Source organism: Dromaius novaehollandiae, chromosome 5 (genome assembly GCF_036370855.1).
Source record: "Dromaius novaehollandiae isolate bDroNov1 chromosome 5, bDroNov1.hap1, whole genome shotgun sequence".
Taxonomy (NCBI): domain Eukaryota; kingdom Metazoa; phylum Chordata; class Aves; order Casuariiformes; family Dromaiidae; genus Dromaius; species Dromaius novaehollandiae.
This window is the reverse complement of record NC_088102.1, coordinates 77,041,912-77,067,265: the sequence shown is the minus strand read 5'-3', so window position 1 is coordinate 77,067,265 and position 25,354 is coordinate 77,041,912. Positions and strand designations below refer to the sequence as shown.

At 64.8% G+C, this 25,354-nt stretch overlaps 3 protein-coding genes and 5 non-coding genes across 13 annotated transcripts; 6 read left to right on the top strand and 2 right to left on the bottom strand.

Moving 5' to 3' along the window:
• Nucleotides 1-2,797: 2,797 nt before the first annotated feature.
• On the top strand, nucleotides 2,798-11,937 carry RPS6KB2 (ribosomal protein S6 kinase B2). 4 transcript variants are annotated; one of them, XR_010389579.1, is made up of 16 exons: nucleotides 2,798-3,052; nucleotides 3,952-3,986; nucleotides 4,093-4,213; nucleotides 5,746-5,814; nucleotides 5,882-6,029; nucleotides 6,234-6,291; nucleotides 6,510-6,610; nucleotides 6,702-6,792; nucleotides 6,900-6,990; nucleotides 7,249-7,356; nucleotides 7,441-7,503; nucleotides 7,578-7,655; nucleotides 7,910-8,017; nucleotides 8,116-8,238; nucleotides 8,601-8,759; nucleotides 9,631-11,937. XR_010389579.1 is itself a non-coding variant. In XM_064513423.1 (16 exons), exons 1-16 carry the CDS (start codon nucleotides 2,981-2,983, stop codon nucleotides 9,662-9,664), a joined length of 1,449 nt encoding a protein of 482 aa, XP_064369493.1. In that variant the 5' UTR covers nucleotides 2,798-2,980; the 3' UTR covers nucleotides 9,665-11,937. The 4 variants fall into 4 exon arrangements, 2 of the variants coding, with proteins under 2 accessions (XP_064369493.1, XP_064369494.1); XM_064513423.1 differs by having other exon boundaries at nucleotides 8,126-8,238; XR_010389580.1 differs by lacking the exon at nucleotides 8,116-8,238.
• Nucleotides 11,889-17,100, bottom strand: CORO1B (coronin 1B). 3 transcript variants are annotated; one of them, XM_064513420.1, is made up of 11 exons: nucleotides 16,929-17,099; nucleotides 15,670-15,872; nucleotides 15,430-15,552; nucleotides 15,212-15,341; nucleotides 14,942-15,123; nucleotides 14,577-14,696; nucleotides 13,977-14,084; nucleotides 13,759-13,904; nucleotides 13,608-13,665; nucleotides 12,968-13,252; nucleotides 11,889-12,630 (listed from the first exon to the last, which is right to left on the bottom strand). In XM_064513420.1, the coding sequence occupies exons 2-11, from the start codon at nucleotides 15,868-15,870 to the stop codon at nucleotides 12,505-12,507; spliced, it is 1,479 nt and encodes a 492-aa protein (XP_064369490.1). In that variant the 5' UTR covers nucleotides 15,871-15,872; nucleotides 16,929-17,099; the 3' UTR covers nucleotides 11,889-12,504. The 3 variants fall into 3 exon arrangements, with proteins under 3 accessions (XP_064369490.1, XP_064369491.1, XP_064369492.1); XM_064513421.1 differs by having other exon boundaries at nucleotides 13,977-14,081; nucleotides 16,929-17,098; XM_064513422.1 differs by lacking the exon at nucleotides 14,577-14,696 and having other exon boundaries at nucleotides 13,977-14,081; nucleotides 16,929-17,100.
• Nucleotides 17,101-17,935: 835 nt separating this feature from the next.
• On the top strand, nucleotides 17,936-20,975 carry CABP4 (calcium binding protein 4). The gene is made up of 6 exons (XM_026109230.2): nucleotides 17,936-18,417; nucleotides 19,067-19,097; nucleotides 19,298-19,441; nucleotides 19,721-19,830; nucleotides 20,392-20,539; nucleotides 20,685-20,975. Exons 1-6 carry the CDS (start codon nucleotides 18,163-18,165, stop codon nucleotides 20,711-20,713), a joined length of 717 nt encoding a protein of 238 aa, XP_025965015.2. The 5' UTR covers nucleotides 17,936-18,162; the 3' UTR covers nucleotides 20,714-20,975.
• Nucleotides 20,976-22,511: 1,536 nt separating this feature from the next.
• TRNAV-UAC (transfer RNA valine (anticodon UAC)) lies at nucleotides 22,512-22,584 on the top strand. Its single transcript has one exon. It is a non-coding gene; the product is annotated as a tRNA-Val (tRNA).
• Nucleotides 22,585-22,925: 341 nt separating this feature from the next.
• TRNAV-UAC (transfer RNA valine (anticodon UAC)) lies at nucleotides 22,926-22,998 on the bottom strand. The gene has a single exon. It is a non-coding gene; the product is annotated as a tRNA-Val (tRNA).
• Nucleotides 22,999-23,307: 309 nt separating this feature from the next.
• Nucleotides 23,308-23,396, top strand: TRNAR-UCU (transfer RNA arginine (anticodon UCU)). The gene is given in 2 exon segments: nucleotides 23,308-23,344; nucleotides 23,361-23,396. It is a non-coding gene; the product is annotated as a tRNA-Arg (tRNA).
• A 440-nt stretch (nucleotides 23,397-23,836) lies between these two features.
• Nucleotides 23,837-23,919, top strand: TRNAL-UAA (transfer RNA leucine (anticodon UAA)). The gene has a single exon. It is a non-coding gene; the product is annotated as a tRNA-Leu (tRNA).
• Nucleotides 23,920-24,996: 1,077 nt separating this feature from the next.
• TRNAK-UUU (transfer RNA lysine (anticodon UUU)) lies at nucleotides 24,997-25,069 on the top strand. The gene has a single exon. It is a non-coding gene; the product is annotated as a tRNA-Lys (tRNA).
• Nucleotides 25,070-25,354: the final 285 nt, after the last annotated feature.

Here is a 25,354-nt window from a genome sequence, read left to right as displayed (position 1 = left end):
AGCCCGGCACAGCCCAATAGAGCTCCAAAAAACAACAAAACCCAGCAAAGCCCAGAACAGCACAACACAACACAACTCACCCTGGCACAGTCAGACAAAGCCCAGCAAATGCTGGCACAGCCCAGCAAAGCCCAGCACAAGCCAGTACTGCCCAGAAAACCCCAGCATAGCTAGGCACAGCCCAGTACAGCCCAGAACAGCCTGGTAAAGACCAGCACATCCTGGCACTGACCACCACCACTTGGTACAGACCACTACAGCCTGGAACCACGCAGCACTGCATGACAGCCCAGCACAGCCCAGTACCACCCAGCACAGCCCTGCACTGCCCAGCACTGCCTGGCAAAGCCTGACACAGCCTGGTAAAGTCCAGTAAAGCCCTATCCCACCTGGCACAGCCAGCAATGCCCAACAGAGCCTGGTACCATCTGGAAAAGCCCAACACAGCCAAGCACAGCTCAACATAGCCCTGCACAGACCAAAACCAGCCCCAAACAGGTCAACATAACCTGAAACAGCCTGGTATAGCCCCATAAAGCCCCCCAAAGCCCAAAACAGCCCAGCCCAGCAGAGTGCAGAACAGCCCATAACAGCCATCAGGAATCTCAGACCCCAGAGACCAGGGAGAAAGTCTGGAGAAAGGAAGACTTTCTCTTAGTCGAGGAGGATCGGGTTGGAGATCATTTAGGCAAACCTGACATCCACAAGTCCTTGGGCTCTGATGGGATGCACCCATGAGTGCCGAGGGAGCTAGCGGATGTCATTGTTAGGCCACTCTCAATCATCTTTGAAAGGACAAGGAGAACAGGAGAGGTGCCTGAGGACTGGAAGAAATCCAGTGTCACTCCAGTCTTCAAAAAGGGCAAGAAGGAGGAGCCAGGGAACTACAGGCCAGTCAGCCTCACCTCCATCCCTGGAAAGGTGATGGAGCAGCTCATCCTGGATGTCATCTCTAAGCATGTGAAGGATAAGAAGGTGATCAGGAGTAGTCAGCATGGATTCCCAAAGGGGAAATCATGCTTAACCAATCTGATAACCTTCTATGATGGGATGATTATCTGGGTAGATGAGGGGAGAGCAGTGAATCTTGTCTACCTTGACTTCAGGAAGGCTTTTGACACTGTCTGCCATAACATCCTCGTAGGCAAGCTCAGGAAGTGTGGGATAGATGAGCAGACAGTGAGGTGGATTGAAAACTGGCTGAAAGCCAGAGCTCAGAGGGCTTTGCTCAGTGGTGCAAAGTCTAGTTGGAGGCGTGGGTGTCCCCAGGGGTCAGTATTGGGTCCAGTCTTGTTCAACTTATTCATCAATGACCTGAATGAAGGGACAGAGTGCACCCTCAGCAAGTTTCCTGATGGTACAAAACTGGAAGGAGTGGCTGATACACCAGAGGGCTGTGCTGCCATTCAGAGGGACCTTGATGGGCTGGAGAGATGGGCAGGGAGGAACCTCCTGAAGTTCAACAAAGGCAAGTGCAGAGCCCCTCACCTAGGGAGGAATAACCCCATGCACCAGGACAGGCTGGGGGCTGACCTGCTGGAAAGCAGCTCTGCGGAGAAGGACCTCAGAGTCCTGGTGGACAACAAGTTGTATCCTGGGGTGCATTAGGAAGAGGGTTGCCAGCAGGTCAAGGGAGGTCATCCTCCCCCTCTACTCAACCCTGGTGAGGCCACATCTGGAGTGCTGGATCCAGTTCTGGGCTCCCCAATACAAGAAAGGCATGGAGCTACTGGAGCAAGTCCAGCGGAGGGCTATGAAGATGATTAGGGGACTGGAGCTTCTCTCATCTGAGGACAGGTTGAGAGAGCTGTGACTCTTCAGCCCAGGGAAGAGAAGACTGAGGAGGGATCTTACCAATGTTTATAAGTATCTGAAGGGAGGGTGTCGAGAGGATGGGGCCAGACTATTTTCAGTGGTGCCCGCGATAGGATGAGAGGCAACGGGCACAAACTGAAACATGGGAAGGTCCGTCTGAACATGAGGAAGAACGTCTTTCCTGTGAGGGTGACTGAGCACTGGAACAGGTTGCCCAGAGAGGTTGTGGAGTCTCCTTCTCTGGAGACATTCAAAAGGCGTCTGGACACAATCCTGGGCAACCTGCTCTAGGTGACCCTGCTTGAGCAGGGGGGTTGGACTAGATGGTCTTTAAAAGTCCCTACCAACCTCAACCGTTCTGTGATTCTGTGAAAAAAGCCCAGCACAGCCTGGAACAACCCCAGAGAGTCCCCAAAGAACCCCCAAAAACCCAGAATGGCCATGCACAGCCCCAAACTCCCAAAAGTCCAAAGCAGCCCAGAAGAGCCCTGCCCAGCCCAAAAAAGCCCGGCCCAGCCTGAAACAGCCCCCAGAAGTCCAGCACAGCCCCGAACAACCCCCAAAAGGTCAGCAGAGCCCCAAAAAGCCCAGCAGAGCCCACAATGGCCTCCAGAACAGGGGGACGTGGACATGGACCGTCTGGGGCCAAGGGGATGGGGATGTGGACCGGCTGAAGTCAGGTGCACAGAGACCTGCTGGGACAAGGGATGGGGACATGGACTAGCTGGGGGTGAGGGGATCAGGGATGGGGAAAGGCTGGGGGTGAGACAGCTGAGGACCTGGACTTGGCCATGGGCGTGGGGGAGCGGGACCGCGTGGGGACAGGGAACGGGGTCGGGATGGGGATGAAGAGGACTGGCCCCTGCGGGGGACAGGGGCATGGCCCGGCTGGGCACACTTCCCCACTTCCCGGGAGGCCCCTCGCGGCCGGACTCCACTTCCCGCGAGGCCCCGCGCGCCCCGACACCGCCTCCCGTGAGGCCCCGCGCGGCCGCGCCCCGCCTCCCAGCGTGCCCCGCGGCGCGGCGCGGCGCGGAGAGGATGCCGCGGGGTGTCCCTCGGTGACGCGGGGCGCGCGCGCGGCGCGGCGGTGACGCGGCGGTGACGCGGCGGGCGGGGCGGGCCCGGCCCGTCCCGCCGGGGATCCCGGTGCGGCGGCGGCGTCATGGCCGGGGTGTTCGACATCGACCTGGAGACGGAGGAGGGCAGCGACGGGGACGAGCCCGAGCTGGGCGCCGTGAGCGGGGGCAGCGGGCCGGGGCAGCGGCACCGGGCGGCAGCGGTGGCGGACGGGGCTGGGCAGGGGCACGGGGTGGGACGGGGTAGGGGGACCGGGACGGGGATGCGGCCGGGAACACCGTGCCGGGGCGCCGGGGCTGGGGTGCCGGCTGGGGATGGTGGCACCGCGACGGGCAGCAGCTGGGGGCGAGGGGACTGGGGCCCTGGACCGGCTATGGCTGCGGGGGACCAGAGCCATTGGAGGACTGGGTCCATGTGGGGATGGGGATGGGGATGGGGATGAGGGGCACCGGGCCGTGCTGGCAATGGGGGCATGGACCAGCTGGGAACAGGGAATGGGGATGTGGACTGGCTGGGGGTGAGGGGGACGGGCTAGCAGTGAGGAGGACTGGGACCTAACGGGCACAGTGATACAGGGATGGGGACTTGCTGGGGGTGAGAGGGACGGGGAGCAGCTACGAACAGGGAGGATGAGGATGGGGATGAGGGGGACCAGGACCTACTGGAGATGGGGGGAGCAAGGATGGGAACGAGATGGGGATGAGGGAGCTGGGGTTGGCTGGGTATAGCGGGGCAAGGATGGGAATGGGCTGGGGCTATTGGGGACAGAGGGACAGCTGGGTCATGGCAGGGCCTTGGCTTGGGTCCCCTCCGCAAGATGGGCAGAGGGAGGGACCTGCTGGGCAGGGCTGTGGCTCAGCCCCAAAACATCCAGCTGAGCTGGCACGCAGCACGCCAGCGCCTCGCCCTGGCCCGCCTGCTGCGGGTGCCCACCCTACTGCGGGCACCCTGCCTGCCATGGGCACCCTTCCCAGATGGCCTCCTTCACAGCCTGCCCAGGTCCCTGTGCCCCTCCAACTGTCACTGGGCACTGCTAACTGCTGCTTCCTCCCCTAGGAGATGGAGCTGGAGCCACGAGGGAATGGCCTGGAGTAAGTGCAAGGACACTGGGGCAGGCACGGCAGGCCCTGCCAGGGCTGGTGCAAGGGTGCTAGAGCGACAGCTGGCCCTGCTCAGCCCCATTTCTCGCCCCACCAGGCCTGTGGGGCACTATGAGGAGATTGAGATCTCGGAGAGCAGCGTCAACAACGGCCCTGAGCACATCGGTCCGCACTGCTTTGAGCTGCTCCGCGTCCTGGGCAAGGGCGGCTACGGCAAGGTGTGGCAGGCGCGGGGGCCTGGGGCTTGGGGGGGAGGGCGTTGCAGATGGACAGTGTTTCTCATGGCACGCTGCAGCTTGCAGGGGGTAAGGGGGCTGCAGCCCCTCCATGAGCATCCCCTTTGCAGACCTCATCTCCCACCGTGCAGTGTGGCTCCCTCCTCAGATGCAGGAAGGGTCTGGGGGCAGCTGTGCATCAGAGGAGATGTAGTCCAGCTAGGACTAGGAGCCTTCCTTAGGGTGTAAGGGGGTTAACCAACCTGAGACCCTCTGTGGTGGAATGACTGGCTGGGTAGATGAGGGGAGAGCAGTGAATGTTGTCTACCTTGACTTCAGGAAGGCTTTTGACACTGTCTGCCATAACATCCTCGTAGGCAAGCTCAGGAAGTGTGGGATAGATGAGCAGACAGGTGGATTGAGAACTGGCTGAATGGCAGAGCTCAGAGAGTCTGAGTTACTGGTGCAAAGTCTAATTGGAGGCCTGTAGCTAGCGATGTCCCCCAGGGGGTCAGTATTGGGTCCAGTCTTGTTCAACTTATTCATCAATGACCTGAATGAAGGGACAGAGTGCACCCTCAGCAAGTTTCCTGATGGTACAAAACTGGGAGGAGTGGCTGATACACCAGAGGGCTGTGCTGCCATTCAGAGGGACCTTGACAGGCTGGAGAGATGGGCAGGGAGGAACCTCCTGAAGTTCAACAAAGGCAAGTGCAGAGCCCCTCACCTAGGGAGGAATAACCCCATGCACCAGGACAGGCTGGGGGCTGACCTGCTGGAAAGCAGCTCTGCGGAGAAGGACCTCAGAGTCCTGGTGGACAACAAGTTGACCATGAGCCAGCAATATGCCCTTGTGGCCAAGAAAGCCAATGGTATCCTGGGGTGCATTAGGAAGAGGGTTGCCAGCAGGCTGAGGGAGGTCATCCTCCCCCTCTACTCAGCCCTGGTGAGGTCACATCTGGAGTACTGTGTCCATTTCTGTGCTCCCCAGTACAAGAGAGACTTGAAACTACTGGAGAGAGGCCAGCATAGGGCTATGAAGATGATTAGGGGACTGGAGCACCTCTCTTAAGAGGAAAGGCTGAGAGCACTGGTCCTGTTTAGCCTGGAGAATAGAAGACTGAGGGGACCTCTTATCAATGTACACAAATATCTTCAGGGAGGGTGTCAAGAGAATGGGGCCAGACTATTTTCAGTGGTGCCCAGCAACAGGACAAGAGGCAACGGGCACAAACTGAAACATGGGAAGGTCCGTCTGAACATGAGGAAGAACGTCTTTCCTGTGAGGGTGACCGAGCACTGGAACAGGTTGCCCAGAGAGGTTGTGGAGTCTCCTTCTCTGGAGACATTCAAAAGGCGTCTGGACACAATCCTGGGCAACCTGCTCTAGGTGACCCTGCTTGAGCAGGGGGGTTGGACTAGATGGTCTTTAAAAGTCCCTACCAACCTCAACTGTTCTGTGATTCTGTGGTTGTAGGCTACTTGGGGGCATCACTTCATGGCTGTGGCCCAAGCTCCCTCAATCGTCATTGCAGGTATTCCAGGTCCGCAAAGTGCAGGGCACCAACATGGGCAAGATCTTTGCCATGAAGGTCCTGAAGAAGGTAACGCACCCCCGGCCCCCTCATGCTGCCTGGTTTGCCCCCGCTCACTGTCTCTCCATCCCCCCAGGCCAAGATTGCCTGCAACGCCAAGGACACGGCGCACACGCGGGCCGAGAGGAACATCCTGGAGGCCGTCAAGCACCCCTTCATCGTCGACCTCATGTACGCCTTCCAGACGGGCGGCAAGCTCTATCTCATCCTGGAGTGCCTCAGCGGTACGGGCACCTGGGCACCACAGCCCCCGCCTGGCGCCTTCTCTGTGGCGAGGGCTGGGGGCAAGGAGTGGCCAGTGCCATCCGGGACCTGCTTTACTGAAGCCCTGGCAGAGCAGGCAGGGCCCCATGGTGCCTGCCAGCAGGGATTTGGGGGTGCTGTTTTCCAGGGTTGGCTCACGTGCCCTGTTTGTGCTGTGTTTTCAGGTGGAGAACTCTTCATGCAACTTGAGCGGGAGGGCATCTTTCTAGAGGACACTGCCTGGTAAGGCTGGCTGTGTGTCCCCTGGGCACCCTGGCTGCCCCAGGTGGCAGGAGGGAGGTCTCGTTCATCCTCTTGCTCCTGGCATGGGAGGGGAAACAGGCAGGGGCAAGCTGTGCTGCTGATGTGGGCTGGGGGATAGAGAAGGGTGCTGGGACGCCGGCATTTGTGAGGGCAGTGCCCCGGTGTCCCCCAGGCACTGCTCACTGCCTGTGCCACAGTTTCTACCTTAGCGAGATCACGTTGGCGCTGGGCCACCTGCACTCCAATGGCATCATCTACCGAGACCTCAAGCCAGAGAACATCATGCTCAACAGCCAAGGTGGGCATTGGTGCCAGCCAGGGGTGGCCACATGGCCAGGGACCTCCGGCGGCCCCGGGGCCAGCTCTCATTCCTCCGTGACCTCCCACAGGCCACATCAAGCTGACAGACTTTGGGCTGTGCAAAGAGTCGATCCACGATGGGGCTGTCACACACACCTTCTGTGGCACCATCGAGTACATGTGAGCGTCAGTGCAGCTCTGGGGGATACACTGTGCCGTGGGGGGGTCGTGCTGCGGGGTCTGGCCCAACCCTGTGGCTCAGGGCCCCCATCTGTGCTCCCCACCAGGGCCCCGGAGATCCTGGTCCGCAGCGGGCACAACCGGGCGGTGGACTGGTGGAGCCTGGGCGCCCTGATGTACGACATGCTCACAGGATCGGCAAGTTGGACTTGTTACCTCCAAGTTGTCCTGGGGGGCAGAGACGCATAGCACCAGCTGTGCTGGGGCAGGGGGGCAGGAGGTGCCCAGAGGGGACCCTTGGGGGCAGTTGAGCTTGGGAATGAGGGCAGGAAGTGCCTGGGGTGGGGCGACAAGTCCCCAGCGGGCACGATGCAGGGAGGCAAGTCCCTGGGTTCAGACCGGGTCCTGGCCTGACGCCCGCCCCGTCTTTTCCTCGTCATCTCCTGTCTCTTGCAGCCCCCCTTCACAGCCGAGAACCGCAAGAAAACCATCGACAAAATCCTCAAGGGCAAGCTGGTGCTGCCGCCCTACCTGACGCCTGATGCCCGGGACCTGCTCAAGAAGGTGGGCGCCAGCCCCCGGGTCCCAAGCCTGCTGGTGCCTGCGGGGTCCTTCTCTGTGTCCCTAACTGCTCCCCTTTCCTCCCAGTTCCTCAAGCGAAACCCCAGCCAGCGGGTTGGGGGGGGCCCGGGCGATGCAGCTGATGTGCAGGTATGGGTAAGGCGGGCCGGGGTGGGCAGCTGGGCTGGTGCTGGGCCTGATGCCCCCGTCCCCAATGCCTGCAGAAGCAGCCCTTCTTCCGCCACATCAACTGGGACGACCTCCTGGCCCGCAAGCTCGACCCCCCCTTCAAGCCCTGCCTGGTATAGCTGGGGCCCCTGGGAGCCAGGGTGCTGCCACGGGTCATTGGGGGCTGCCTGGGCGTGCAGGGCTGGGGAGCTGCTCTGGGGGCTTGGAGGGTCTGGGGGTCACAGCTGGCGGGGACCCAGGTGTCCAGGGACCGGGGAGGGTATGGGACCCAAGGCATCAGAGGTATGCTTTTTGGGGGTGCCTGTGGGACCCAGGCATCTGGGAGAGGCCCCCCCTGCCCTGGCACCCATGCCCCAGTCCCCTGCAGCAGTCGGAGGAGGACGTAAGCCAGTTCGACACCCGCTTCACCCGCCAGACGCCTGTGGACAGCCCTGACGACGCGGCCATCAGCGAGAGTGCCAACCAGGCTTTCCTGGTGAGGGGACGGGGTGTGGGGTGGCCCCGTCTCCCGCAGGCAAAGGGGTGGGGCATGCAAGTGGCCGCACCCCCTCAACCACCTCCCTGACGCCCCAGTTCCCCCCAGGGCTTCACCTATGTGGCCCCATCGGTGCTGGAGAGCATCAAGGAAGGGTTCTCCTTCCAGCCCAAGGTGCGCTCACCCCGGCGCCTCAACAGCAGCCCCCGCACACCTGTCAGGTACCGAGGGCTGCAGGGAGGTGCTGCGGGGGGCAACGGGGCAGGCACGGCGAGGCGAGCGGCTGGGGGGGCCTTCTGAGGTGGGATGGATGAGGGCAATGGGGATGGTGGGCTCCAGAGCTTTGAGGGATGCACCAGGGGGCAGGGAGACTGAAGCCAGAGCTGGGGCCATGCCAGGATGCCCCCCGCCCCTGCCCCCCCCCAGGCTCTCCCTGCTCTGCAGGCACTAGCTGCCTGCTCCTGGCCCTTCTCACTCATCCCTGCAGCAGGCAGGGGACCCCGCCCCCCCCCCCCCCCCACCATGGGGCGGTGGTGGACCACAGACAAGGAGCACCCTTGCTCATCCCCTGTCCCCCCCGCAGCCCTGTGAAGTTCTCGCCCTTCGAGCCCTTCAAGGTGGGCGCCGCAGCAGAGCCCATGGAGCTGGGGCCCAGCTTGCCCCCCCCGCCTGAGGGCACGGCCCCGCTGCCCATCAAGACCGCAGCCAAGAAGCAGAAGGGGGGCCGGGGGCGGGTGCCCAGGTAGGGGGGGGTGGGGGGGAGGCTGGGGGCGCATGACCCAGGGGAAGGAGGGGGAGCCCTGGGCCCAGGCCCGGCCCCGCGGCAGGGGGCCTGGGTGCCTGCCATGGGGCCAAGCAGGTGCCCCTCAGTGCTGCTTGCGTGGGCGTAGGGTGCAGGGGGAGGATGCACCCCAGGGGGCCAGCAACATGCCCTGCTCTCACTGCTGCCAATCATGGGTTTTTTGGGGGGTTGGGGGGGGAGGGGGTGTGGCGCCCCCCCTCCCCATAGCGTGGGCAGGGCCCCACGGTGCTGGGCCACCCCCCACCGGGTCAGGGGGCATGGGCTGGAGGTGCCCCTGCCCTGCTGCTGGATCTGTGCCAATTAAAGGACTTTGATCAGTCACGGGTGGCCCTGTCCTGGAGAGTGGGGCAGCCTCCCTGCCTGGGGGTGCTGGGGTGGGGGGGCCCCCACGTGCAGGCTCTGCCCCCAGGCCCCACCCCTTTCCCTAAGCCCCACCCCTTTCCCTAAGCCCCACCCCCTCAAGCCCACTGAAGTGGCAGGTCATGGAAGGGCAGATCTGCTCTTTTATTGTTTGGTCACTGCACCTGCACAGCCAATGGGGAGCCTCCACTGGGGTTGGGGGGGGCGGATGCCCAGAATCAGCAGGGTCCTGGAGTGGGGGCACAGCTGGGTCCGGGGCCTTGGCTGGGGCTCGGGGGAGGGTGTCCCCCAGGCTGGGTCTCCCCGCAGCCCCCAGTCCCCCCAGGCAGGGTGTCCCACGTGTGAGGCATCCCTGGGGCAGGGGGACCCCGTGGGCTGGGCGTCCCCCTGGGCAGGGGCCCTTGTGTGGTGACCTCAGAGGGCAGTGACGTGGGGCCGTGTGTCCCCCCAGGCGGCCGTCCCGGAGAAGGCGTGGAGGTCGCTGAGCAGGGCCTCAGCGCTGCCCCCTGCCGCCTGCTCTGCCAACGGGGGGCTCCCGTCCAGGTCTGGGGGCTCTGCGCTTGGTGTGCCATCTGCCTCCACGCCCGGAGCTGCCATGGCCTCCTCTTCCTCCTCCTCCTCCTCCTCCTGCTTGTCCTCCTCCTCTTCGTCCTCCTCATCCTGCCGGGGCTGGTCCTGGGGCCACGGCATCAGCTCCTCCTCCTCGTCGCGGGGTGGCCCCACCTCGTCCCTGTCCCCATCGGGGTCCTGCGCCCCGGGGTGGCCATGTCCCCGCAGGCGTCTCCAGCGGCCCCGCAGCAGCGCCAGGGCCCGGCGGCCCAGGGGCCGGGGGTGGTAGCGCCCGGCAGAGAGGCGGCACAGGTGGTGCCAGGCCAGGGCCAGCCCCACAGCCAGGCACAGCAGGATGCCCAGCAGGGCCCCCACGACCCGGTCGCTGCGGCTGCTTGCCAGCTCCGAGGCGGCCACCAGGCCCGGCAGCACCAGCAGCGCCAGCCCCGGGGGCTGCAGGCACCGCCACGCTGCAGCCTGTGGGGCAGCAGCACTGGGTCAGGCAGCTTGGCACCGTGCCCAGCTCCTCCCGCCAGCCCGGGCCATGGGGTTTCCCCACACAGTGCCAGTCTCCCAGTCCCTTCCCCGTCCCGGAAAGAGGGGCAGGCCCCAGGGCAAAGGGCAGTGGGACTGGGGGAATGGGGATGCGGCGTCACACACGACGGCCCCTGTTGCTGCCCCCCCACAGGCGTCACGCCCGGGCAGGTGGCCGCGCCAGCCCCATGTGACGGGAAACTGTGGTCGGCTGCAGCGCCTGCAGGTGCAGGGGGAGAGGGGCCGGGCCTGCCGCCCCCACACAGCCCCATGGTGCCTGCACAGCCCCCAGCTCTGCACAGCCCTGCAAGCTGCCCGCCCTGTGCAGCTCCACATGCCTGCAGTGCCACAGCCCTACGTCATTTGTCACCCCACCCAGACCCACGGTAGCTGTGTGGTCCCAAGCCCTGTACAATTCCCCCTCCTCCAGCCATGCCCTGCAAAGCTCTGTAGCCCTGCGCACCCTATTACCCTGCCCCATAGTGCCTGCAAGGCCATGATGCTGCAATGTCCCACACAGCTGCACAGTGCCTGCCCGAATTTGCTACCACCCCCCCACCAGCAGCTCCAGAAGCACTGGCTCAGCCACTAACCCTGCGCACCCCCCCCCGGCCCCACAGAGCTCTAAAGCCCCTGCCCTCGTCTCGTAGCACTGCCTGGCCCCACAGAGCCCGATGGCATCTGCATGTTCCCCCCCCCCCCCCCAGTAGCACCTGCGCAGCCCCATAGCAAAGGCCTCAAAGCCTGCACAGCACCATAGGGCTGCCCCCACATCCCTGCACACCCTATAGCAGAGGCACAGCGAACCCTACCCGCCCCCCCCCCCCCCGGGGGCTCCTTAGGGTGCAGGAGGTACACTAGAAGCACGCCCCCCCCCCCCAACCTTACAATCCCATTCTCGGAGAAGGAGTCCAGGCTCTTCCCATGCACCGCCCCCCCCCCCCCCCAAAAAAAAGAAAATCCACCCTCTCGCCAACCCGCTTTCAGGATGCTCACCATTGCCAGGCGCTGCTGGAGTAGGTCCTGGTGCCGTGGGAGCTGCGCTGTTGGGGGGGGTTGCCCTCCCCAGCATATCCGGCTCGACGTGCAGCGGATGTATCGGGGCGGGGGGAAGCGGGGGGGGGGGGGGGATGGGTGCTGCCCGCCTACCCGAAATGCACCCGGGGATGCGAGGCGGGGGGTGTGAGGTGATGTGCTATAGCTGTTGCAGCCTGTGACCGGGCCTTGGCCCGGGGTGGGGGGCAGGTTGGGGTGGGTCCTGCCTCCCCAGCTCATGCTGGTTCTGGGTTGGGATGGGAAGCCCTAGCCTGGCTGGGGGGGACCAGCAGCCTCCCCGGAATGTGAGGGCCCCCCCCACAGCACTGTTTCCTGCCCAAGGCAAGAGCGGGTGCCTGTGACCGCTGTGCCTTCCTGCTCCCCTTGCCTGGGGGGGCTGCGGAGGAACCAGTCCCTGCCTGGTCCCACTGTGGGAGGGGGACACGCAGGCCTCCCTGCCCCAAAAACCACGCAGGGGCCTGAGGCCCCCAGGATGTGCTGAGGGAGCTCTGGCCCCATAGCGAACCCCTCTAACCCTTGCGGTGCCTCATGACCCTGGGCTGCCCCCAGCCCCCCTACTCAGCAAACATCTTTCTTATAAAGACCTTTATTTGGAGTGAAAATATAGATTTTTACCCTGCGTGGTGGTGGTGGTGGTGGTGGTGGTGGTGGTGGAGGAGGAGATGAGGGGAAGGGAAGAACCTCCCCCCAAAAAAATATGGGGAAGGACATGCTCCCGTAGGCATAGAGCAGATGATGCCATGCCCCATAGGAGAGGTGGAAGACCCCACAACCCCCAGGGACATGGGGGGCAGAGGGGGTGCAGGGCATATAGTGTTTGATCCTAGAACAACTCCCCCGTCCCGAGGGGGCAGTTTGAGGGGTGGGGGGAAATGGTCCATGATTTGGGGGGCACAGCCAAGGGCAGCACCCAGTAAGGCAATGGGGGTGATGGGGGAAGTGACCACGGAAAAAGGGGAGGGAGGGGTTTGGTCAGCCGTACAAAACAAGGGGGCCTCAGCAGCAGGAAGGAGCCCCTGGGGTGGTACCAGGGGGTTGGGGACAGGGCCTGGGTCCCTAGGAGGTCTGGATAGCACTGGGGGGCTGCGGGGCAGAGCCATGGTCCTGGCCGTGGTCCCTGGGGCGTGCTGGGGTCCCCAAAGGGGGCGGGGTGCATGGGGGTGGGGGGCCTGGGCCCCCGGGCACCCTAGACATGGCCGTTCTCGAGGCGGCTCAGCTGCTCCTCGAGGCGGGAGATGCGCTGGCCCTGCTCCGTCACCAGCAGGCGCAGGGCGGCCACCTCCTGCAGCACCTCCTCCAGCCGCCCCCCGGCCTGCAGGGGCACCGTGCTCAGCCCCGTCCACCCTGCTGCAACCTGGCCCACCCCCTAGCCCTGCCCATGAGCCCCACCCTGCCCATACTCAGCCACACCCCTGCCAGAACCCACCCACCAGCCCCCCACTACAGCCCCGCCCCCCAGCCCCGCCCCCTATAGGCCTGCCCCAGCCCTAGCCCCACCCACTAGCCCCACCCCACTATAGCTCCATCCCCAGCCACACCCTGCCCCCACTCAGCCCCACCCCACCATAGTTTGCCCACCAACCCCACCTTGCCCTAGCCCCGCCCCTGCCCTAGCCCCACCCACTCTCAGAGCCCCGCCCCCAGCATACCGTGGAGCCCGTGGTGGCAGTGCCCAGGGCAGGGGGGGCGCTGAGGCGGGCAGGCGCAGCAGCAGGGGGCGCAGTGGCAGCGGCAGGGGGCGTGGCGGCAGGGCGTCCCTCGTTGAGCACGTTCCTGCGGCTCACCTTGAGGTCCCGCTGCTTGCTGGGCACGTAGGCCTGGCGCAGGGAGACGAGCACCGGCCCCGCCGTCTGCCCCGCCACCCACTCCTCCGCCTCCATGGCTGCCTCGGGGCCCGCTGTGTCGGGGTACAGGTCATCCTGGAAGAGGTCTGACTGCGCCCCGACGCGCCAGTCAGGGGGGGCTGCCCGGGTGCCCCCAGCCTGCCTGGCTACCCCCATCTCGCTACCTGTCCCACCAGATGCTCCCACTCCATCCTCCTGCATGCCCCCATCCTATCGCCGGGTACCCCCACCCCATCCTCCTGGGTACCCACCCAGCTGTCCTGCCCTGCCCAGGTACCCGCAGCCCTCCCCGGCATCGCTAGACCACTGGCACATCCTCTCGGCACACACTATCCCCTCCCAGCACCCCACTCTCTCCTCTGCCAAGCAGAGCTCCCAGGGCAGGGTAGTCAGAGGTCTGCTGCAACCATTGGGCAGAGCCCCCAGGACCCCCACCCTTGCTCACCTTTCTTGGCACTGTCATGATGATGGGCTCGCACTTGCGCTCGTGCAGCTTGTAGAACCTGCCCAGGGCAGCACAGCGAGGTCAGAGGGGCCGATGGGCCCTTCCCCGCTCCCAGCCTGGCCCCCGACTCGCACGGCCGCCCTGGGCTCACCTGGCGATCTCACACTTGCTGACGTCCAGCCCACGCTTGGGCATCCAGCCCATGCCCCGCTGCGGCTCCTTGCTGGTGAAGGTGTTGAGGAAGTGGATGTAGGGTGGCTCCTCTGTGATCTCAAAGTACCGGATGCTCGAGTCGCCCTGGGGGCAGGGCTGTTAAGAGGGGGATGGAGGGGCCAGGCGGAGGCGCGGTGGGCACGGCGGAGACCTTACCTTGCCGCACACATAGACCACGTTAGTGTCAGGGTCATAGAAGGGCAGCAGGGCCCCATTGCTTGAGTCCAGCTCCTGCAGTCCCATGGGCTCCTCCAGGTTCTCCTGCTGGGCCGAGTATGAACTGTACAGAGCCCCGCCCCCTGCCCAGACCCCGCCCCCCAGGGGCAGGACCCAGTCTGGGCCCCACCCACCCACAGGGACATGCCCCTTCCCTCCATCCCTCCCCTTTCACCAAGGCAGCCAATCAAGAAGCCCTGCCCATGAAGGGTGACCAGCTAGAAGCTCCTCCCTCATATGGCCACACCTTCCCAAGACCCCACCCCCAAGACACTCAGCCAACCAGAGACCACAACCATGGGAGGCCCCACCCTCTTCCAAGCCCCACCCACTGGAGGACACACCCACCTGAGCTCTGGCCTCAGGCTCCCCATGGGCGTGCCAGGCCTTATGGGCACCCCAGGCCCCTACCTCAGCCCCATGGGTGCCCCTTGCCTTCACCCCTCACCCTCACAGGTACCCTGTGTCCCTGCCAACCAAGCCCCGCAGGTGCCCTCTGCCGTTGTCCCCCCAGCCTGGCCCCACGGGCACAGCCCTCACCAGGTCCCACAGCGCCAGCTGCCGCTCGCTCATGCGGCTGAAGCCCGTGGTGAAGATCTTGCCGTCAGCCAGGAAGATGGCCCGCATGGGCCGTGCCCCCTCGTGCGCCCGCTCCTTCTCCTGGGCACAGGGCACAGGGTCAGCGGGCACCCCGGGGACACAGGACAGCGGGGAGGGCAGGGGGACACCCCAGGGACACAGGCAGGGCCACGGGAGCTCCCATGGGGTTACAACCAGGGCCAGGTTATGACAGTCATCCTGGGGACATGGGCAGGGCCAGGACAGGACAAGCGCTGGGGGACACGGACAGGGCCAGGGCAGGATGGCACCCTGGGGACAGGGGCAGGGTCCAGGCAGGCTCTCACCGCCACGATGGTGCCCCGGCGGGGGTCGATGACCCGCACACTCTTGTCCTTGCAGGCAGTGCAGAAGCGGGAACCGTCGCGGCTCCAGCTGACGCTGTAGATGAGGTCAGGGTGCAGCCCGTCGAGGCGGTACAGCTCCTCCGCAGTGCCCACGTTCCAGATCAGCACCACGTTGTCGCACCCTGGGCAGGAGCACAGGCATGGGCACAGCTCGGCCGCAGGCAGCCTGTGCCCCCTATGCCACCGCCGCCACCCCGCTCCCCGCGGTACCTGCGCTGAGCAGGACATTGCGGGCGGTGGGGTGCCACGTGATGATGCCCACACGCTTTGAGTGCCCTTCCAGCACCACTACAGGCTCTGTCAGGGGCTGGGTGAGTCCGTTCTCGGGGATCTGCCAGACCTGTCGGGGCAGAGGGGGTGGTGGGCGCAGGTGCAGGCAGGGCACCCAGCTGCGCCCACAGCCCCTGAGCGTCCCCCAAGCCCCTCACCATGACGGTGCAGTCCTCTGAGCCACTGGCGATGACGTGGTCATTGTGGGGGCACCAGTCAATGTCGAGGATGGGGCCCGTGTGCCCGCACACCGTGGGGTATGACTTGTCGATGCGCCCGGTCTGGAGACAGAGAGACATGGAGGCACTGCCCAAAACAAACCCTGCTCCCTCTCCCCACAGCACTGAAGCTCAGCCCCATGCTGGTGCCATGAGCAGCGCCATTCTTGGTCCCAATACCTTGTGCAGGGGCAGGACAAGGAAAGCGCCCCCGCCGCTGGCTTCCACGATGATGGCCACAAAAGCAGGATTGACTGCACAGAAGGTGCTGTCCCAGGTGACGCGGGACACACGGATGTCATCGTAGCATTGCTCTGTCTTCACCGGCTGCCCAAAGACATGCCGGAACTTGCTCTGGCGTACCACCTTGCGGAACGACATGGCTGGGGCGCACCCCGGCACGGGGATCAGATGTGACACGGCCACCAGGGTGGCCACAAGCAGAGCCGTGCAGCAGGGCCAGACATGCCACAAGTGTGGCATGGTTGTGGGGTCAGATACACTGTGGCATGGCCAGGAGGGAAGCAAGCCCTGGTCAGGCAACAGCCCGGGGGGCAGCCACAGCGCAGCCAGGGCATGGACGTGGGGCCGAGGAGTCAGCCAGCAGGGCAGCCAGGTGCCTTGGTTGGGATATGCTCGCTGAGGGTGCTCCCTGCTGCGGGGAAGGTCATGCGGGGCACCCAGCTCTGGGGCTCAGGGAGAGGGGTGTCTCCCTCCTCCCCGAACGGGCTCCCACCTCCCCCTGCCTGGGAGCATTTCTGGGTGCAGTGGGTGGCCAGGGCATCGCTGTGGGAGGTGGGGGGGGTCCATCCTGTCCCGTGCCCCAGGGTAAAGGGCGTCTGCTCTGCCGCTCCCTGCAGGAGCGGGAAGCCGGGCTCGCACCTGCCCTGTGCCCAGCTGGGCAAACAAGCCCCTCCCTGCCCTGCCTGGTGGGAACGGGGAGCCTGGCCGGCCCCGGCGGGGGTGTAGGGGGCCTGGGGGGGGGGCAGGAAACAGGGGCCCTGAGGGGGAAGGGGATGCCCTCCCGGGAGGGGATTGGATCCCCCTCGGGGATGGGGACAGGGATTGCCCCCCCGGGGACGGGGTTCGCCCCGCAGGGAGTGGGGACGGGGATCGCCCCCCCCGGAGGGGAGGGGATCGCCCCACGGGGGGTGCGATGGGCATCAACCCCCGGGCAGGGAATCACTCCAGCACAGATGGTAACGGGGATTGCCTCCCAGGGAGGGGATCGCCCAGCCGGAGATAGGGACGGGGAGCGGGGCGGGCCCCTAGAGACAGCGATGGGGCCGGGGCTGGCCTCGATGGGCCGGCAGGGACCCCCGGGGCCGCCTCCCCCGGGCCGCGCCGGGCCGGCCAGGTCCCGCGCCGCCGGGCGCGCCGGAACCGCGGAATCCCTGGGCCGCGGCACCCCAGCGCGGCAGCCGCGGCCCCGCACTCACCAGCAGGCCGGACCGGGCCGGGCCCGGGCCGGGCGGAGCGGGGCTGGCGAGGCCGGTCCGGGGCCGCTGCCGGTGCCGGTACCGGTACGGCCGGGCAGGAAGTGAGCGGCGCCGCCCCGCCCCGCGCTGCCCGCGCCTGCGTACTGCGGGCCCGTGCCGCCGCGCCGCCCGCGCCTGCGCACTGCGGGCCCGTGCCGCCGCGCCGCCCGCGCCTGCGCACTGCGCGCCTGCGCCGCCCGCGCCCGCGCATTGCGGCACGGGGCAACGGCGGTCCCGGGACACTGAGGAGCACCAGGCCGCACGGGGGGCGGCGGGACACAGGGTCCCTGCGGCGCAGCGGCGTCGCTGCGCGTCCAAGGGCCCCTCAATCCCCAGGAGCCACCTGGAGCATGGGTCCTACGTGCCTGCCCAGGACGTGTAGTGTTACCGTGCCAGCCGTGGTCCTTCACCCGTTGCTTTTCCAGGGCTGCCTCAGTTTACCTCCTCTTGCCTCCATTTTGGGGATGTCCCGCTGTGGCTGTGCCGCAGGGGACCCCCTGCACCCGCCACGTCTGGCCAGCACCCATGCCAGCACGACCTCCCTTGACCGTGGCAAGAACAGCGTGGCAGGGTGCCCTATATGCAGGTGCGGGCCCCTGCCTCAGTTTCCCCTTGCCTGGAGCCAGCTGCAGACAGCAGAGGCAGAGACGATGGCAGGAGGAGGGCGTAGGGACCGCAGGAAGCACCACCCGTTAGCGGGTGTCGGGAGATGCTGAGTGGCATCTCCTGTTGCCCAAGAGGCTGGCTCGCTGGTGCGGGCGCCCGTTTCCCGCTGTGGCCCTCCCAGCCCTGTGCGGTGTGTGCCGAGCCAGCCCGAGGCTATCACAGTGGGGACAGCGACAGTCCTTATTCCTGCAGAGCCGCGTGCCTGGGGTGGTTGGACCCTGGGGATGCTGTACCAGGGACACGAGCAGTGGTCAAACAGCGGGTGCTGGGGACATGGACAGGGACTGTGGGGGCTTCACAGATGTGGCCACAGGGCGTCTCTGCTGGGGACGTGGGTGGTGGCTCTGCTGCAGCGCGAGCATGATGGCGCGGATGCTCTTGCTGCTAATCCCCGCTAATTAGCTTTGCCCTCCCAGAGGCCACGGCGTGGCTGAGACAGGGGGCCCATAAGAGGATTTCCCTGCCTCCTTCTTAAGGCCCGGCCACCCCGGCTCCCACTCTGTGCCCGCCTGGCCTCGGTGCCGGCCCCATGCCACGCACCCAGGCCCTGGCTGACAAGGGGGTCCCCAAGGACGCGGAGGCCTCAGGAAAGAGCAAGGGGCGGGAGGCGGGCGAGAAAAGCCCCCAAGCTCCCGAGGAGGGCGTCCGCCCCGGCAATAAGAGCCCTGGCTCCGAGTCACGACACGGTGGCCACGGGCGGAAGAACAGCAAGAAGGGCACTGGGGACCCCCATGCAGCTGCTGCCAAGGCGTATTCGCCCTTCCTCAACACTGTCTTCGGCAAGGTGCAGGGCACGGGGCCCAGGCGTCCTGCGGGCAAGGCGGGGGACATGGAGGACGCTGGGGAGGGATGGGGATGCTCTGGTCCCCAGGTACAGGGAGAGATGGGGGGCACTGGGGAGGGATGGGGACACTCCAGTCCCCAGTTGCGGGGGGTAGACGGGGGGCACCGGGGAGGGATGGGGACGCTCCGGTCCCTGGGTACAGGGAGAGACGGGGGGCACTGGGGAGGGATGGGGATGCTCTGGTCCCCAGTTATGGGGTGGGCAGATGGGGGGCACTGGAGAGGGATGGGGACACTCTGGTCCCCGGGTACAGGTGGAAATGGGGGGCACCGGGGAGGGATGGAGATGCTCTGGTCCCTGGGTACAGGGAGAGATGGGGGGCACCGGGGAGGGATGGGAACACTCTGGTCCTTGGCTGGGGGAGAAGACAGGGGGCACCAGGGCTGAGACCAGGCTGGGGGTGCAGGCGTGCAGCCATGGGCATGGCGGGGGCCGGACAGAGCTTTGTCTCCAATCCCTCTAATCCCTGCTGCGGGAGTTAACTTTGGTGCATGCTTAATGAAGGTGACACTGCTGTTTGCTGGGGGCGGGGGGGGGAACGGGAGTTGGGGTCTCACTCTGCCCTCATGCCTTGCGCACCCATGACCAGGAGCGGGACCTGTCCCCAGAGGAGCTGGATGGTGAGTACGAGGGTGCGACAGGTGCCCAGGGGTGTCCATGGGGCTGGTCTGTGGGCATAGGGGGCACCTTGTCTGCCGTGGGGCACAGAGTCAGGGGGACACATCCCACGGGGATGCATGCCATGGGGAGGTATCTGCAGTGGTGCCCAGGCACCATGGCTGTACCTTGGCTGACGGTGGTCCATGTGCGTGCATGGCAGAGCTGCTGGATGCCTTCAAGGAGTTTGACACGGACCAGGACGGCTTCATCAGCTACAAGGACCTGGGCGCCTGCATGCGCACCCTTGGGTACATGCCCACCGAGATGGAGCTCATCGAGATCTCGCAGCACATCAAGATGAGGAGTGAGCGGAGGGCCAGCTGCCGTGGGGCTGGGGTGCAGGGCCATGGGGTTGGGACACGGGGATGGGGATAGGGGGACATGGTGGAACCAGGACATGGGGACACAGCTTGTGGGAGCAACACCACAGGGGATTGGGGCATGGGGACACAGGGACAAAGCCACAGGTGGGCCATGGGGAGAGGGCTGTGAGGGACTGAAAGGTGGCGGGGGACAGGGCCAGGGACAGGGGGACAGAGGGCCCATGGGGCAGTGCTGAACCCATGCTTCTCCCACGGCTCAGTGGGCGGCCGCGTGGACTTTGAAGACTTTGTGCAGATGATGGGCCCAAAGCTGCGAGAGGAGACAGCCCACATGGTGGGCGTGCGGGAGCTCAAGATTGCCTTCCGTGAGGTACAGCCACCATGGGGAGGCCACGGCCATGGGGAGGCCACAGGGGGACCGCAGACTTGAGGGGACCCTGGCCACAGCAAGAGCATGGGAGGACCATGGCCATGGGAGTAGACCACAGACAGGGAGGTCTGCAGCCACAAGACCATAGGGGAACCACGGCCGCAGAGCAGACCATGGCCACAAGGGGAGCACATCCAGGGGGGTGAACACAGGCATGGAGAGGACAAGAACCACGGAAAGACCATGGAGGACCATAACCATGTGGGCACCATAATCATGTGAGTGACTATGGCCATGGGGGGACCACATCCAGGGGGGACCAGGACCATGAGGGGGACCATGACCATGACAGTGACCATGGCCACAGGAGTATCATGTCCAGCGGGGTGACTGCAGGCATGGAGGGGACAAGAACCACAGAAAGACCATGGAGGACCATAACCATGAGGGTGACCATGGCCACAGGGAGAGGATGGCGAGGGCCAGGCGAGGGGGCAGAGGGGCCACGTGTGGGGAGGCTGTGGGGAGGGGGCTGGCCCCCCAACCTGCTGGCACTGGCAGTTCGATGTGAACGGGGATGGGGAGATCAGCAGCGCGGAGATGCGGGAGGCCATCGCAGCGCTGCTGGGGGAGCAGCTCAAGGCGCAGGAGGTGGACGAGATTCTGCAGGACGTGGACCTCAACGGGGATGGCCGCGTGGACTTTGACGGTGAGGGGGCACTTCGTGGCCCCAGGGCTCCCCAGTTTGATGGCTTCCGGGGGGGGGTGTGTCACTGAGTGTGACAGGGCTGGGGACTGCAGGGGTGACTCAGCCCTGCATCCGCCTAACTCTCTCTTCCCCTCTCATCTCACAGAGTTCGTCATGATGCTGTCTTCCCGATAATGAAGCTGTGGGGGAGGAGGGGACCCTGAGCTGAGCCCCCCCCACACACACAGGCAGTCCTTGTCAGCAGATCCAGCACGTCCCCATCCCCCCAGATACTCCCTGCCTGGTGAGCGTTGATCATCCTAGCCTCTCTGGCCAGCATTAGAGTTCAGAGTGAAGAGCTGGAGCTGAGCCTGTATCCTGGAACCAGAGGCAGGGCAGACACGAGACTCCCCCTACCCCAATACCCCCTTGGAGGTAGCAGCAGGGGCCAGGGTGGGCTAGGTGAAACCCAATAAAACTCTTTCAGGCGTGGAAGAAACTGTCTGCTGGTTGTGTGTGGGGAGTTGCGTAGGTCAGTGTCTGCAGGGAGGAAAAGGGGTTCTCCATGGCCACCCCAGATGGCCCTGTGTCCTTGGCAGGGTGTGGGCAGAGTGCCGGGAGGGTTCATGCAGGGTTTGTGCAGGTTGCAGGCAGGGTGCAGGTAAGTTACTGGCAGGGCACAGGCTGGATGCAGACAGGGTTCATACAGGGTGTGGGCAGGGTGCAGGCAGGGTGTGTGTAGGTTTCATGCAGGGTGCAGGCTGTGTGCAGGCAGGTTTCATGCAGGGTGTGGGCAGGTTGCAGGCAGGGTGCCAGGAGGGTTCGTGCAGGGTTTGTGCGGGTTGCAGGCAGGGTGCAGGTAGGTTACTGGCAGGTAGGTTACAAGCAGGATGCAGACAGGGTTCGGACAGGGTGTGGGCAGGGTGCAGACAGGTTGCAGGCAGGGTGTGGTAGGTTGCAGGCAGGGTGCAGGTAGGTTGCTGGCAAGGCACAGGCAGGATGCAGACAGGGTGCGGGCAGGGTGCAGGCAGGGTGTGGGCAGGTTGCAGGCAGGGTGCAGACAGGCTTACTGGCAGGCACAGGCAGGATGCAGACAGGGTTCATACAGGGTGTGGGCAGGATGCAGACAGGGTTCATGCAGGGTGTGGGCAGGTTGCAGGCAGGGTGTGGGCAGGGTGGGTTCATGCAGTGTGTGGGCAGGTTGCAGGCAGGGTGCAGCCAGGGTGTGGGCAGGGTGCAGCCAGGGTGTGGGCAGGGTGTGCGTAGGTTTCATGCGGGTGCGGGCTGTGTGCAGACAGGTTCCAGGCTGTATTCATGAAGGTTGCAGGCAGGTTGCAGGTAGGTTACTGGCAGGGCACAGGCAGGGTGCAGACAGGGTGTGGGCAGGGTGCAGGCAGGCTGTAGTGCTCACTTGTAGTCAGTGTCCAAGGTGCAGGCCCAGGGGCTGGCAGAGTGGGTCTTGCGACTGTTCGGCTGTGACGCTGTGTGTGCCCAAGAGCCGCTCACAGGCGAAGGTTGAGCTGCTGGGGCCGAGGGGCCAGTCAACCTCCTGGGTGTGACACAGCTTGTGGGTCTTGCCAGGCTGCTCCATGCTCCTGGGGACCACAGGCATTGGGCAGCCCCAAGGGCCAAGCAGGGACAGGATAGGTCCCCGGGAGGGACATGGCAGGGCCCCGGGAGCACTGGGGCAGACAGCTGGGAGTGGAATCTGGTGCATCCCTAAAGGGGCAAGACAAAAGCCTGGAATGTGCCAGGACCAGCCCGGGGTGGGGTGGGGCGGGGGGGGGGGCGCAGGACACGTGCCCTGGCAGGTTCCTAGAGCATGTCTCTGGGGGCAGGACAAGGACCAAGTGTCCCAGGATGGGTGCCTGCCAGTGGTGACAATGTGTTTGGGGGAGTGTCACCGGGAGGGATGGGGACAGGACCCCTGTTGCCCACAGGGCAGCCTTAGGGTGGGGGTCCCCAGGGGGTTCAGGGACACTGTGATCCTGCCGGCTCCATGGTGTAGGGGTCATCACATCTGCTTTACACGCAGAAGGGCCTGGGTTCGAGCCCCAGTGGAGCCAGTGCTCTCCTTTTCCCTCTCCGCAGGGTCCTGCCAGTCTGCGCTTGGGGCGGGGGACAGAGGAGCTGGGGCACCCTTGGGTACCAGCAGCCCCCCAAGGGGCAAAGGCAGTGAATGGCCATGGGGCAATACTGCCCTCAGGAATACCTTTGGGGAGGGATAGGAGACCTTTTCTTTCTGGGGGACAAGGACGGTCCCTGAGGCAGGTGCCCCTGGGGTCTCGACTTTGGACCTGCCTGGGAGGGGGATGGGGCCGGCTGCCCCGCAGCCCCCCACGTGCATCCTGCTGGGGACACCCTGGGGCAAAAAGGGAGCCGGGGGGTGTAAAAGATCACATGTAGGTGGCTCCACTGGGGCTCGAACCCAGGTCCTTCTGCGTGTAAAGCAGACGTGATGACCCCTACACCATGGAGCCCTCCTGGAAGCCATTCCCTGGCCTAGGATATCTCACCGGGGGACGGGGACGGGGACGGGGACGGGGACGGGGACGACGACGACGACGACGACGACGACGACGACGACGACGACGACGACGACGACGACGACGACGACGACGACACATCACCTGCCCCGGTCTCCACTGCCGCATTCCCGTCCTGGTGATGGTGGGTGCCCCTGTGCTCTGTGACACCAGACCCACCCTTGGGTGCTGAGCCCCCAGAGCAGGGCAGGGTGTTCCTGGGGGGGTCCCGGCTGGGAAGAGGGGCCACAGGGGGCCACGGTTGGCTCTGTGGCGCAACGGAGAGCGCGTTGGACTTCTAGCAGATAGCAGGTGGCATTCAAAGGTTGTGGGTTCGAGTCCCACCAGAGTCGCTGCTTTTGCTGGGGCAGTGGGGTCGGCCCTAAGGGATAGAGGGTCGGCCCCAGATCACCATGCAAAGCAGATGCTGGGTTGGCCCCAGGGGACATGGGGTCGACCCCAAGGGATGCAGGGTCAGCCCCAGCCCACCATGGGAAGGAGATGCCAGCTTGGCCCCCGGGCACATTGGTCAGCCCCAAATGGTGCAGAGTCAGCTACAGCCCACCATGGGAAGGAGACGCCAGGTCAGACATGGAGTCGGCCCCAGCCCACCATGGAAGGAGATGCTGGGTCAGCCCTGGGGGAACGTGCAATCAGCCCCAAAGGATGTCAGGTCAGCCCCAGGCTGCTGTGAGATGGAGGCAGAGGGTTGACCCCAGGAGATGTGACTTTGGCCTCAGGCTCCCTGCAGGGGAAGGAGAGCCCCTGGGGAGTGACATAGACCCAGGGCAGCACCAGAATGGCCGAGTGGTGAAGGCGTTGGACTTAAGATCCAATGGACATGTGTCCGCGTGGGTTCGAACCCCACTTCTGGTAGCCAGCAGCTCTGTTTTCCTGCCTGGCCTCATGTGCTGGAGCAGCCAAGACCCCCCTGTCCTGTCCTGGGACCCCCAACCCCACTGTGGAACCCAAACTGCACCAGGACCTTGCGGTGCAAGAGGGACCCAACCACTCCTGGGCAGTGGCACCCTGGTGATGTGACCTGGGTGCTTGTATCCCCACCACCCCAAGGGCTCTCTTGTGGAGCCTCCTGAGGAGCGGTGGTCATGGCCTGGCACCCACAGGTGCTGGCACCTGGCTCCAGGTTGCAATGGAGGTGGAGGTAGCCAAGCACAAGGCAATCAATGGTTTGAGTCCGACCAGGCCCTTGCGCCCTCCTATGAACAACCTGCCCATAATGGGGTCCTGAGCTCCCCAGCTGGGGGGCACAGAGTGCCTGTGTGATGCCTGGGGAGGTCGTGGGACATAGAGTGCCCGCAATGAGGGCTGGGGAGCTCAGTCTTCCCATGGTGACACCCTGTGGGACAGGGATCCCCCCAGGCAGTGCAGGCTCCTGTGTGTGGCATCATCCCTTGTGCCCTGGAGACCCCAGGGCAGGGGCACTTTTGGTCTCCCCAATGAGGCCATCCCCATCCCCATGTCCCAGCCCTTGGGCAGGGGCCTGGCCACTCTCCACCTCTCTAAAAGAGGCAGCCACAGGCCCAGCTACCAGAAGTGGGGATCGAACCCAGGTGGACACATGTCCATTGGATTATTAAGTCCAATGCCTTCACCCCTCGGCCATTCTGGCACACACAAGGTGACACCATGACCACTCCACTCTGCCAGGGACTCAGGTGTCTGGGCCTGGCCAGGACTGGCCCAGGTTGGGGTCATCATGGGGGCTGCAGGCACAGCGGGACCCGTTCTCAACTTCAGGCACCCCATGAGCCCTGCCATGGCCCAGGGATGGGTGCTGGGAGGGGGCCACCCTTCTCCGGAGCCCTTGGGCATGGTGATACCTGCTCTGAGTGATGGTCCCCAGGGAACATAGCTATGAGACAAAAAGAGGAGAAAGAAGAGGCTAGCCTGGGGCACCTTGTGGCTCCCAGCCATCCCGTAGCAACAGAAGCTGCCCGGATAGCTCAGTCGGTAGAGCATCAGACTTTTAATCTGAGGGTCCAGGGTTCAAGTCCCTGTTCGGGCGTGTCTGTTTTTTTTTTTTCCCTTTGTAGCTTCTCCTTCCACTGCTTTTGTTCATCTGCACCATGGCTCCATTGCCCCAGGCCAGAGCTGTGCTGGCATTAGGTGGCCACGGCCCTGCAGAGCCACCTGGGCAGGGGGAACTTGTCCCAGTACTATGGGGGGCATAGAGCTGGCACGTAGTGCTGGGCCTGCTCCTTGCCTTGGTTTCTCCCACACTCTGCCCTCAGGGGCCAGGACAGGACCCCACCAGAAACCACATTGGGGTCAGTGTGATCATGGGGACAAA